The following is a 13997-nucleotide window of genomic DNA, read 5'->3' as shown; positions in this document are numbered from 1 at the left end:
ATTATGTCGCACTCACCGGACTCATTGCATGCGGCGCCTGTGGAGTGCGGAAAGTTACTGGAGCGCGCAGCCGCGCACGTCTCTCACAAGGAACGTAATGGCAGTGATTGACAAGCCAGAGGGCCAATCGTTTACGCGATGACCTCGTGCACAGATCATGTATATTAATATTATTCCTTTCAGTGCATCTAATAAATGGTCTTTTATCAGTTAGTAAAGACAGTTTCAAGTAATATTGCAAAAATGTATAAAACAAAACATCCTATTTAGCACCTTTAAGTAATAAAAACTAGAACTAATAAATAAAAATAATGAATACTACATAGACAAATAAAAAACTAATATAAATGACAAAAGCACACTAAAAAATGAAATAAATTGTAATTCAAAATATTAATCAAAACTATAACAGTATCATTGATACTAAAATAACACTGGTGCAAGGTTTGTGTAAGTGTGCTTGTGTGCTTGAATGTCCATCCACATATTGAAATATCAGCCTCTGCTTCACTTGTATCTTTAGCTCAGGTGAAGAGTGTCATTAGATCTCCAGATTAACTGTAAAGGTAACTGCAGAAAAGAGCCCATGTTAACTTCATGTTTAAACCTGGAGAAATGTCAGGATAACTAGCCTAAAATCAATCTGTGATGTTTTTTTTTTTTTTTTTTATCCACCCCATTTGGCATCTTTCATTTTGATGTTGTATTAAAATTTGCTTTTACAGTTTTACTGTTTCATAAGAATGACAAAAATTCTCTGAATCTCATAAAGGGTTTGAATATGTTCTATGAAAGCAGTTAATTATTATTTTGAAACTTCAGATATAAACATGTTCTAGGATGCAGCTCTTTCTACAATATGCTGTGAACCAAAACACTCAAGCCAACAAAACTGATTTTAGCATCTTGTGGGTTTCTGGTAGCCATAACAGCCAACGCACTCTCATGGCCTCTATTTTCCAAAAACAAAATCACAGTTTGCTGACTTTTTCATTATGTCATTTAAAGAAAGCATCAATAGGTACATTTTTGGACTAATTTATGAACTAAGATTTGCTGATTTGAGTGAAATGTGATTACTAAACTGAAAACGGCAACAGGAAAATTAAGTGGAATAAACTGTATTATTTTGCCCAAGGATAAGCTTCCAACAGGTATTCACATGAAGAATTAATTTGCTCATATCGTTGATAAATACTGTGTTGCGTAACATTTTGGAATGAAAGAATGACCATTGTTTAGATTTCAGCTGTTTGATTGAAACATGGACATGTTTAATAGAACCAGCTATCAAATATCTTTTTATCTATTAATGAAGGTGTGGTGTTTACTTATGTGTATGATGCCAAAATGTCACTTAATATTCTTCATGCTTTCATCTCCCACTGTGATTAATTCAAACACTGCTCTCGTGTTACCTTTCAAGGGGATCCTTTACTTCCTGGTGGCTGCTGTGGGGTGGGGCTCCATGAATGGTTTCCATGTGGACTGAGGTGGCCTGATCTCACACCCTGACATTCTGAACTCTGATTGGTTAAAATAATGACCTTAATAAATTCCATCCTGGAAATATTGGAGTCCTCCGGAGAACTTAAGGGCTTTGTGCTGAGAGTGCCAGTGTTGGGATTTAGTAAAGCGATTTAGAGCTTGTTATCTGCACACACGCACAATCCACATACCACACATAATAAAACAATGTGATCTTATAAGAGTCTCAACATCTTTGTAGCTCATGATGCATTATGTATGTATTTCAGCCCAGAGTTAACAAGCGTGATATTCAGCTGTACGCGGGAAAACAAAACAATTCAAGTCATTAGTTACAGAGAAGGACTGGAGGAAAGGTTTTCATTAGGACACCAAGAAACATTTAAAGGGATACTTCATCCAAAAATGAAAATTCTGTCATCATTTACTCACCCTCAAGTTGCTCCAAACCTGTATAAATTTCTTTGCTCTGCTGGACACAAAGAAAGATATTTGGAAGAATGTTTGTAACCAAGCAGATCTCGCCCCCCATTGACTACCATAGTTGTAAAAAATATACTAGGAAAGTAAACGGGGGGCAAGTTCTGCTTGGTTACAAACATTCTTCCAAATATCTTTCATTGTGTTCAGCAGAACAAAGAAATTTAGCATCATTACTCCAGTCTTCAGTGTCACATGATCCTTCAGAAACCATTTTAATATACTGATTTGCTGCTCAATAAACATTTCTTATAATTGTCAACAGTTTTGCTGCTTAATATTTTTGTGGAAACTGCAGTAACTTTTTTCAAGATTCTTTGATTAATAGACAATTCCCAAGAACAGCATTTATTTGAAATAGAAAACTTTTGTAACATTATAATTGTTGCCACTTATGATCAGTTTAATGTGTCCTTAATGAATAAAAGATTTATCTTTTGCTGAATGAATCAAAAGACTATAGTTCAATCATGCCAGGAGATCTAGGCAGGTGGTGCTGGGGAAGGTGAAGGGCAAGCGAAATCTTGCCTGATCCGATTCGATCCGATTCGAAGTCAGGAATAAATCGGTTACGTAGAAAGAACAAAACAGAATGATTGGTCAGCCAATTGCTTTAAGTGAACCAATCAGCTGCTCGGAAGAGTTTCATGATTGAACCATATATATACATTTTACTGACTTTTGAACAGTAGAGTATGTTTCAGGATCTTTTTTTTTTTTTTTTTTTTTTTTTTCACATCATTGTCAGGGACTCAGGCTCATTGCATTAACTACATAAAAGTGACTTTTTTGTGTTCTCATGGAAGGAGCATTTACTGAAATAGTCTAGTTGAGTGTTAACTCCCTTACTTATCCCTTCTGCAGTTTTAAATTTGTGTGAATTAAGTACTGTAAATTTGTTTATTTAAGCTTGAGCAAAAGTTATTTTAAAATGTTAATATGTATGTGTGAGGAAATCATCTCAAACACTTTTATTAACAAGAAAAACTGCACTTGATGGGTCAAAATAAACTGAGTAAACCTGAAAGATGTTAGAACAATACTGCCATCTACTGACAACTGTGTTATTTTGAGCAAGTGAAACAAAATGAGAAACTATAAGACTTTACCAAAAAAAAACATTAATATGGTCCATAACATTTTATTTCCAAAGTCTTCATGCAATTTTGAAACAATGATTCAAGCTAAACACAAGCTAAACCACCAAATTAAAGAACCTGTTAAAGAATCAATACACCAAACATCACACATCAAAAACCATCAAAGAATACCCTCCTATTCTCCAACACTGAAACTACTTTTTCTCAAACCATAAACATAAAAGATGTAAAAATAAACACAAATGAGAAAGCTGAAGATCAGATAAGGACTGAATAATTACTAACTACAGTATTGTTAATCATTACCACCACACAGGTAGAGCAGGGCCTTCTGGTAATCTCCGTCAGTGTCTTCCTAAAAATAGGTACAAAAGCCATGCTAAGATTTATCTGTGTGTGAGAGAGTGTGTGTGTGTGTGGTCCTGGTATTCCATTCCCTACATTATGGGGACCAAATGTCCCCACAAGTATAGTAATACCAATAAATTTTGACCTTGTGGGACATTTTTTGGTCCCCGTGAGGAAATAAGCTTATAAATCATACTAATTTGAAAATCGAAAAACGCAGAAAGTTTTCTGTGATGGTAGGTTTAGTGTTAGGGGAAAATGCAGTTTGAAAATCATTATGTCTATGGAATGTGTGCCTATAATGAAATATCAATGTTTGTGTGTGTGTGTATGTGTAAGTACATAACTTACCTGTATGGTGCTGTAGAGTGATTCTCCATACTTCTTCTTATATATCGCTCTGACGTCCAGCATATCTCGCTCGCTCCTTGACACCATGGCCCTTATGAGAGTCTCATCATCAGTGCCAGCACGCTGTAAATAAACAAACCAATAATGTGTGAAAAATGTTGTTTCATTATCATTCAAACCAACACATTCATTTACTAAGCAGGCCACAAGTTGATTTTATTTTTCCACTTGAAGTGTCAGTGATCCAAAATGAACAGCAAATTATCCAATTCCTAATTATCAAAGGGGGAAATTGATGAGAATCTCATGGAAATAAGCCTTCATACCCGCATTGACTCTCGAAGGATTTCAGCAAAATAAGCAGGCACGCTTTTTGCGCACTTAACTAAAATGAGAGAAAGAGAAAAATCAGTTTTAAATTTCAGTTAAAAGGGTTTTATTCATCCACATGTTGTTCCTAACCAGTATACTGCTATTATAGTTACACAAAAACAACATAAAAGCACCTTTTTGTGAGGGACAGACTGAAATTGCGGTTGTTTATCACTGATAATCTTCACGTCCACCAAATCTCACATCTAGCCTGTGTACAAATTTAATCCCCTTCAGAAAAAGCAACATTATCAGTAAAAAAAAAAGGAAACTTTGACAACTTTCAGTCTGTTCCTCACATAAAACTATTTTATGGCTTTAGTAAACTTGAAACTTTTTTGTTGCTTGACACCTCCTGGTTGTTGAAAATAAAACTGAACTTGACCTGAAAATTCTCTAAAAATTACTACTTTGTCTTCCACAGAAAAAAATAACACCATACAGACCTGGAATTACATGGTAAGTAAATACTTTCCTCTTTATTTTCTATCATCTTCTGATCATCTTAGTTTGCCTTTTATTCAAGAAATTAAATCTGTTTTACCAGATTGAGGGTGGGAGGGGTGGACTATTCTTTTAATTTTCATTATAGAGTGATGTTCAGTCCATCCAAATTGCAAATTAAGGTTATCTTAATCGTGTATGTATAGCCACACTGCAGGGATTTTCATACCCACAGCCAGCAGCAGTGCTTCCAGGTTCCCAGTGCACTCATCTTTTATGCTCTCTTCAATGTCGCAGCCGGCAATCTTTTTGTAGGCATCAAACACTGAAACAGGAACACCAAAGCCATTAGGATGGCCTTTCAAGGCCATTCTGAATGCATCAAAAAGCTTTGAACACGCATATACAAACACGCACCTTTTCTCAGGTGTTCTGCACTCCTGTTGCCAAGTATGTTGATGAACTTGTCCTCGTCCGTACCAAATTTCTCCTCTCCGGCAGCAAACAGCTCCTGAAACACGATCAACGAACAAACACTTCTAAGGTTTGCAACTTAAACCTGAGGATCTGTTTACGTCTTTTTAACATCAACATGGGCAACTTTAATGATTGATCAAATACCATTGGGCACAATTTATAACAATACATTCAAAACTCTAATTTTGTGAAACACAAAAGCATGCATTCAGTATAATAGTGGATAGTGATTTATAGAAAAGTGGATAGTGATTTATACTCCTAGAAGGACAAGAAAGCACCATACAAGCTCAAACAAAGCTATTGTATGGTTTCGGAAGACTTAAGGAAGAAATATAGTGAGTAAGTCATATGGACTACTTTTATGATACTTTTATGGTGCTTCTTTGTCTTTTTTTTTTTTTTTTGGAGCTTGACTGAATAAATAACCTTACACTTTGCAAGGAAACAGAAGCTTGGATATTTTGCCTAACATCTCCTATTGTGTTTCACATCAAAATAAATATTGAGTAAATCACAAAATTGTGCCAACTAAAACTGAAAATTTATTTTCTTTCTTTTGTTCCACAGAATCAAGAAAGTCTTACAGGTTCGAAACGACACGAGGGATAGTAAATGTCAGAAATTTCATTTTTGGGGTGAACTGTCCCTTTAAGAAATCCAAAGGCCTTTATGAGGGCGTTTAATCATCCAAAAGTGTGACTGTTTTGAACTTTACCTTGGCATCTTTCTCCACTCTGCTCTCATCCACTCCCTCTTCCCTGTTTGCCTGTTTATAGGATCAGAAACATAACCAAGGTGAGAGAACGTCAGAGAAACATCAGCCCTCTCCACAACCACATATGCTGAGATGGTGCGTGGAATTTTCCCTAACCCGGCAAACTCCGATATTGAATTACCTACACTTTACCCCTGAGTACCATTTAATCTTCTCCACAACATTAACTCAAGAGCTGTTTTAATTACTTAAGGATGACTTCACTGGTGCTCATGTTATCATTCCTAGAGGAAGCTGCTCTGTTTTATCGCATTACCTTTTTTAGTATCTTCCTTTCTTATCTCTGATCCTACTCAATACTATGACTATGAGTCATTTTATATAGGCTATTGATAATGATATGTATCATGACAATAGTTATTTTTGCTAGAAATTATACCAGAAATGGTAATCATGTACATTTTTGCTATTTAAATCCTTATTTGATCTTTAATTTCAAATGTATTGGATACAAAACAAAAAAAGTCCATCTATACACGTATCATCCTACTGCATTAGGCTCTCTTTTCCGATTCCATTTTAAACTGAGAACCTGTTGGCTTTTTTTTTTTTCTTTTTTTTTTTTTACCTGTACAAGGATCACCAGCAACCTCTGGTAATGTCCTGACGTATCACCCATTATGTCTTTTTCCAGCTTGCCTCCATGTTCTAGGTCAAGACACATGAGACAGGGTCTATTGACAGTTCACACTCATCTCGACAATTGCTGCTTATTGGTCTGAACTGAGTCTAATTGGAAGAGATCAGTTGTAACAGTGATGCCCTGCAGTATCTTTATGATTGAGTCTTCTCAAATATCTTGATCAGCTTTCATGCATTCCCTCACCTGTGCTCCATATGGCCTGTTTGTTTGCAATACAGACAATAAGGCATCTTTGGGGAAGGGAAACCCACAGCTTACAATGGACATTTACCAAAAGATTGATCCTTACAATCTTAAATTAATTATTTGGAGTGTCCAGCGTAAATATAAATGGACGTGGTCAAGCATCAAACTTGCAATGGGGAGATATTTTAAATTTAACCTAAACCTGTACCTGCACAAATGAATATTACCTTTCTTGTAAGCTTTGATGATATCTTTTATCTCATCACATGTCCTGGATGCCAGAATCTCAATTAAAACTTGGTCTTCAGTACCCACTCCCTGTAAGAAAATAAAAAGATAACCAGTCTAAGATTAGATCAGCTCAAGTGTATTATAATGGAATTTCATATAATGGCTTTTTCATTACAATATATGTTATTTTTTCTCATTTTGATTATATACCATACATTACCTTGATAGCCTTATGGAGTTCATTTGCATCATATATTGCAGGTGGAGCCATGAGGGCCACAATGAGATCCTCTAGCTTCCCTCCAAGCTCAGACCGTAAGTCTTTCACAAGATCCTATAGAAAGGGACAACATGGGAGAAATAAAGAGAGAACATAAACCATAAAACTGAAGAAAATGTAATGCCCATTAAACAGGAGATGTGAAGCTCATTAGCATTTTAACATCGCTTTAGATGTTCATGTCTGCACTGAATTATATTAACATCAATAAGTGGGTGTGTGCAAAACGACGGTCCAAATAAATAAAACAAGTAATCTAGATGTACCGCTATTGATGCACAGTCATGTTTGTTTGTCTTAATTTTGAACAATATCTCTATCATGTTATCATTCTAAACCTATTTCTGCAGATATACTTAGAGTTAAAAGATATAATTTAGATTCAGGAAACTGATTATTCCTTTTCTGGCAGAAGATAATAATTTAATACAATCACTCACCTTGCCATGAGCTTTCTTATAGGCTGCTTTTATTTCCTGTCGCTGGTTATTACTGCGAGCTGCCAGTAACATGAGGATGGCATCTTCATCAGTGCCTGAAAGCAAAGCATCCACACCAGCTTAGACAAGAGGACAAAAGTGAGATACTGTGGTGTAAGTGTGAGCTTAAAGGAACACTCCCCTTTTTTGAAAATAGGCTCATTTTCCAGCTCCCCTAGAGTTAAACAGTTGAGTTTTACCGTTTTCGAATCCATTCAGCCGATCTCCGGTTCTGGCGGTACCACTTTTAGCATAGCTTAGCATAGTTCATTGAATCTGATTAGACCATTAGCATCGCGCTTAAAAATGACCAAAGAGTTTTGATATTTTTCCTATTTAAAACTTGACTCTTCTGTAGTTAAATCGTGTACTAAGACCGACGGAAAATAAAACGTTGTGATTTTCTAGGCTGATATGGCTAGGAACTATACTCTCATTCAGGCGTAATAATCAAGGAACTTCGCTGCCGTTCCATGGCTGCAGCAGTGCAATGATATTACACAGCGCCCGTGAGCCCCTGCTTGCACAGGGAACGTGCCTTGCAACCATGGAGACGTTTGTGAGAGACGCTGCGTAATATCATTGCAAAAAGTGGAGTGTTCCTTTAAGATGGTTTACTTTGGTCCACTGATCAGTATAATTTGCTAACATCATGCTTGCTAATTATGAAAAAGTAAGAAAGTCCCATCTAACTGACCATTCAAAATCAGCAGGAAAAATCACCTAGTCCTAGGTCAAAAAAATGGCGAACTCTCTTTTAAAGGTCTGATTTGTTTAACTTACCAATCCCTTTCATGGCTTTGCGCAAAACGTCTGCATCATGCTTTGCATTGAAGTTCACAAAGGGTTTCACACTGCCTCGGAATGCCTGCAGAAAATACAAAACCAAAATGAATGTATTGCAAAAAAACTAATATTAATGGAGATTGACGTCATTCTGTTCTTCACAACTAAAATATCTCAGGTGATATACAAATATAATTTGAATTTTTAACAATCTTATGAGTATTTTGAATGATTCAGAGCCCTTGCTGGTTGTCAAATATGAGCTCACATCAGAAAAGACAGCAACTTTTTAAAGTTTGCAGAGCAAAATATTTTTATATTGAAACAAAAGCAGAAATTCAGGTTTGGTATTTGCAGGATTTTGTTATTATTTCCATGGCTAAATATGAAAATGTCAAACTAAAATAATTAAGCTACTGTACACACTATAAAAAACATCTGATGACATATGGAGCGGGTGAGTTCTGAACGGATTAGCCAGCGCAGGTGTTTGAGAATATGAGAAAACCTCATTATTAAACCTGCATGCAATGCCTCATGTCTTTCATCAATACCTTATGAAAATACTGAATATCAACCATACAGCAGACAGGTGATATGAATCAATAATTCTATAAAGTGTATGCAATAAATGTGCTCTCAGTCTCTAGATGACCTTTCAAAGGCTGGAAGCAACCAAATCCACAATTCTTTTTAGCAGTGTGATTGTAATCTTTCTGGTAACCATTTAAAAGCTCTGTAAACACCATATACACACAGAGTGTCTGTAATCCATACACAACTGATTAAAGATAGACCAGGACTATGGCTCGGGTTAATGATAAGTGCTGAGGTCAATGATGTGATAAGGTATAGGGATTGGGTTTAGGGTTCAAGTTCAGGTTGAAGGTTAGGGATCAGTTAACCCTGAATCCTTCAGTCCAATTCAATACCAAATAGCTTTAAACTTTCATTGCTCCCATGCTTTCTATAATAAGGTGCAAGAAAGCACACAGAATCATGTCACCTTGTAAAACTGCCTGTGTCATAGCATTAAACTTTTAAGAAACAACATATGATATGCCAGCCCAAGCATTACTAATCCCTTTCTATGTACTACAGTATATGGGGGTTTACTTGGATCTGGCAGGTGTGGGATGATAAAGCCACAGTGACCTATTCGGTGGGTTTCCTCAAACAGGACTCGTCTGCTGTAATCCTATCATCCATCACCATCCATGCCAACGTGGATCTGATAACTTAAGGCATGGATCCTTATATATGGGGATTAATGTAAGTGAAAAACAATCACCTTTTTTTTTGATGATGATGATGCTAATGATTATCATAATACTACTCATTTTTGTATACTTAATGTTAAACCGATAAAAAAAAATCTTTAATAAACATACAAGTCCAGAGTTAAACCCGCTAAATAACACAAGACAAAGTCCTAAACGAGCTTGATTAAATTAATTTATCTAAATCATTTAAAATGCCAATTTTAATACAAACGCAAAATGATACAAATGCAACTCTTACCATTTGTACAGGTGCAGGAAGCGCTATTTGGAGTTCTGAAAAGAAAGAGTAGAGAAAGGTATTTTTATCAGACCAATTCAGCGATTACAGATTACAGAAACTCGTTACTCTGAAATTAAAGCTCCTAGAATCGACAGGACTCTAAGACGCTATATAAATAATTCCCGTTTACACATTTAAGTTACGCTGTTACAGTACGTTATCTATTCAGGACCGCGAGCGAACGTACCTGTTGATGTATTCTGTCACCTGTGCGCGAGAGGTCAGACTTCTGGCGCGTCAACAGTTGGCGAAGGAGTTGTAGCTGGATGTTGGACACGCCCTCAAAACCAGCTGTCAATCTTATTGATTGACTTGGAGAACAGTTAAGACAGGATAGTTGTCACTGTGGGCTTTATATTCTTATACGTGTCTTTATATTTTTATGTAGCCTAACTATATATTTTTTAGCATTTAGGATCCTAGATACAACGGTTTAAATTATTACTGATGAAAATAAGTAGGCTAAATAGTCATAAAAAATGAAGAAGGGGACAGTTTTGTTTTACACCAAAACTCCAAACGTCCGCATGTGGCCAGTATGGACCCAAATTTAGGCACTTGCACTTCTTATCTTTGGTTTTAAGGAAATTTAAAATACGCTTGAAGGGGTAGTTCACCCCAAAATTAAAATAATGTCATTAATTACTCACCCTAATTTCGATCCACACCCGGAAGACCTTCGTTCATCTTCGGAACACAAATTTAGATATTGTTGATGAAATACGATGGCTCAGTGAGGCCTCCATTGAGAGCGAAGCCGTTCAAATTCTCAAGGTCCATAAAGGTATTAAAAACATATTTAAATCAGTTCATGTAAGTTCAGTGGTTCTATCTTAACATTCTAAAGCGACAAGAATACTTTTTGTGCGCCCCCCAAAAAAAACGACTTTTTGTGCGCCAAAAAAACGACTTTTTAACAATATCTAGTTTCAAAACACTGCTTCAGAGCTTTACGAATCGAATTAGTGGATCGGCGCGCCAAAGTCACGTGATTTCAGCAGTTTAGCCGTTTGATAGAAGATCCGAATCATGATTCGAAACAAAAGATTCATAAAGCTCAGAAGCTTCATGAAGCATGATTTGAAATCGTCGTTATTTATTTATTTTATTATTATTATTATTATTATTTATTTATTTTTTTTATTGGCGCACAAAACGTATTCTTGTCGCTTTATAATATTTAGATTGAAACAGTCGAACTGTTTCAAGTATGTTTTTAGTACCTTTATGGATCTCTGATGGAGCCTCACTGAGTCATCGGATTTCATCAACAATATGTTCCGAAGATGTATGAAGGTCTTACGGCTGTGAAACGACATGGGGGTGAGTAATGACATTAATTTAATTTTTGGGTGAACTAACCATATAAAATACAGTTTTTACACTCTCGTTATTGCATGTAAACAAAATATATGCATTATCAAACAATTATGTAGGCCTTTATTTCCCCTGCAAGTCATGGACTTTTCCACAACGATGTAATTACTATTGAATTGTGTATTACAATTCATATAATTCTAGAGTGGAAATTACATTTTAAACATTTTGAAATTAAATGACCTTTGTCTTGGATAAAAGCACTCAAAATGGTTATGTAATAAAATAGTTATCAAAATAGTAATATAATAATATAAGTAGCATAGGCCTATTATTTTTAGGTTTTTGCATAGGCTACTTTGACAAAATTTGTAACTTTTGATAACTTTATAAGCTGAAATTGCTGTTTTTGTGTAGAATAAATATATTATCATTGTTTTCGTTAGTTGAAGTTCAGATGATGTTTGTTTTTTCTTCTTTTTTTGCTTTGAACATAATCAATAGTTTGAACATTATTCACTATAGCAGCTTCAGGCTGTGACAGAAGTAATCACCAGAGCACCGAGCAGCCCGCTCCAAACAGTGAATTATTGCCTGTGCCTTCCTTAAAGAATTATGCTTTAGCCATCGACTTTTAATGAGATGCTTATAGTATTTATACATCATTTCAACATAGCAAAATAATCCTTATTTCGTTGTGTTGGGGTAAAACACATAAAACACACTCCTTGCTGCAGAATAGATTGGGGTGGTGGACTTCCCAAGCAGAGAGCCAGGAATATTAATATTAATTATTAGACAATTACTAATGCGTCAGTGTCTGAAGTGCACTTGAGTTCACTCATGCCGTGTGTCAGTATCCCTCATCAAATAAAAGAACTCTGCTGTTTGTTTAGCTAAACTGCTCAAGTACGTATGAGGGTTGAATTTTAATTTTCTCACTTGACTCATGCACATAAACACATGTGTCTTGCCCTGTGAATGGTGGAATAAAAGCAACAGAGTTGACTTCATTGAGATTAATGAATGAAGATTTTTTACTAGACCACTGATTAGAACATTATAATATCACTCTGGGTGGTATCTTATGCTAATTGCACCCATATGCAAATGCATGTTCAGACAGTTCTTAATAAATGGATGTGCAAATCAAGGTGTGTGAACATAGTCAGTTAGTTAAACTAGTTAGATTTCATTTTGTTTCTACATTTATGTAACCCTTAACATTTTAAAAGACCATCTCCATCTCCATCATATAGGTTTAATTAACTTAATTCACCTCAGTTTGCCAAAGAAACAACAATAAACGACCACTGAAAGAAATGTAAGGACACAGGGGGAAATGATGTAAAAATGTTCTGCTTTCTTTCACAAATCTATCAGAATATTTTGCAAAACAAACATTATGTTTGAACATTAAACAGTATTGAGTGCAATAGGTCCCCATTGTTAGTTAGCAATTCCAAAAGGAATTCAGGGTTGCGTTATGGAAAATCGTTTTTCATTCAAGACATTTTCTTAATATTCCACATAATTGATTTCATTCTTTGGTTCATAAATAACCCTCTTCATACCAAGGACAAACAGTAGAAAAACCTGTTTTTACCCTGAAACTGTTATTAGAGATATTGACTGACTTTTCAATTAATCTTTTATATGAATTTGTGTGTGTAATTTTGTGAGTGAATATTGGCTTTCCACATACTAATACAAGTTGAATTAATGTTATTAAAACTCTGCGTAGTAAATTATGAAAAACATTTTGATATTTTGGATCTAAAATCCTTACAGAAAACACAAACCTACTACTAAACACAATTGTGTGTGCTGGAACAAATGAAGAAGCATTTGCCATACTATAGATGAAATTCTGTAAATATCTCACATTTCCTTTGCAGAGCTTTAAAAGTCCTTAATACTGTTTTGCCTTCTTTCATCACTCCCAGGCACTGTATTGTCCAACTGTTTCAGAAATCAGAGCTGTATGTGAATCCATCTAAGTGTCTTTTATCCGACGTTTCTCCCTCAAATCACATGACTTCTGCTCGAACCCAGATGTGGCTGAAGGGTGCTATTGCCTACAGAGTTCCTGAGCTGTTTCAGCAGCATCCACAGGAGAAGTCCCATCAGAAGCAGCAGGACTGTGAAGAGCCCCACATACACACTTAGGTTCCAGCCCCATCCCGCTGTAAGAGGCAAGGATGTGGACGCCACCAGGAACCTCCTTGGGGAAGGCATCAGTTGCAATGAAATCACATAAAACTACTGCAGCTCTTTAGGGAATCCGCTGATGCAGCCGCCTGATGTGCGAGATTTATCCATGACAGGTGTCCTTGATGTCCCTCCCTCCTGTCATTAAATTTTTATTTATAATCCACAAGGAAGCGTGCTGTCTCTTTGGTGTTGTGCAAAATGGGAATGATGCTTGAAGTCCTCTCTGCAGCTGCACTCCCTCCTGCTGTTATTGAGTCACATCCACTCCCCTTCATCCGCTCCTCTGTGTGTGACTATATTGTGATGATCAAATGTTCCTAAAATCACCTACACCGTATGGTGAGAAACAACAGGTGAAAATGTACAAATGCAGAAAGATTTGTTTGAGTTTAGAGATTGTAAATAAAATATAGAAAATATCAATAGCCCGGTATAAAAATAACAGAAGACAATGGAAAAT

At 35.9% G+C, this 13997-nt stretch overlaps 1 protein-coding gene across 5 annotated transcripts; it reads right to left on the bottom strand.

Moving 5' to 3' along the window:
- Positions 1-3101: 3101 nt before the first annotated feature.
- On the bottom strand, positions 3102-13339 carry anxa5a (annexin A5a). Of its 5 annotated transcripts, XM_067381538.1 has the most exons (16): positions 13209-13295; positions 11230-11311; positions 10657-10693; positions 10194-10317; positions 9965-9999; positions 8441-8525; positions 7619-7713; positions 7119-7232; positions 6895-6985; positions 6407-6486; positions 5779-5829; positions 5001-5094; positions 4813-4908; positions 4094-4152; positions 3768-3890; positions 3102-3423 (listed from the first exon to the last, which is right to left on the bottom strand). In XM_067381538.1, the coding sequence occupies exons 5-16, from the start codon at positions 9965-9967 to the stop codon at positions 3364-3366; spliced, it is 951 nt and encodes a 316-aa protein (XP_067237639.1). In that variant the 5' UTR covers positions 9968-9999; positions 10194-10317; positions 10657-10693; positions 11230-11311; positions 13209-13295; the 3' UTR covers positions 3102-3363. The 5 variants fall into 5 exon arrangements, with proteins under 5 accessions (XP_067237639.1, XP_067237647.1, XP_067237628.1 ...); XM_067381546.1 differs by lacking the exons at positions 11230-11311; positions 13209-13295 and having other exon boundaries at positions 10657-10738; XM_067381527.1 differs by lacking the exons at positions 10194-10317; positions 10657-10693; positions 11230-11311 and having other exon boundaries at positions 13209-13339.
- Between the last annotated feature and the right edge of the window lie 658 nt (positions 13340-13997).

The sequence above is a fragment of the Chanodichthys erythropterus genome, chromosome 1 (genome assembly GCF_024489055.1).
Source record: "Chanodichthys erythropterus isolate Z2021 chromosome 1, ASM2448905v1, whole genome shotgun sequence".
In the NCBI taxonomy this organism is placed as follows: Eukaryota; Metazoa; Chordata; class Actinopteri; order Cypriniformes; family Xenocyprididae; genus Chanodichthys; species Chanodichthys erythropterus.
Note: the sequence above shows the minus strand (reverse complement) of the source record. Positions and strands in the feature narration are given on the sequence as shown.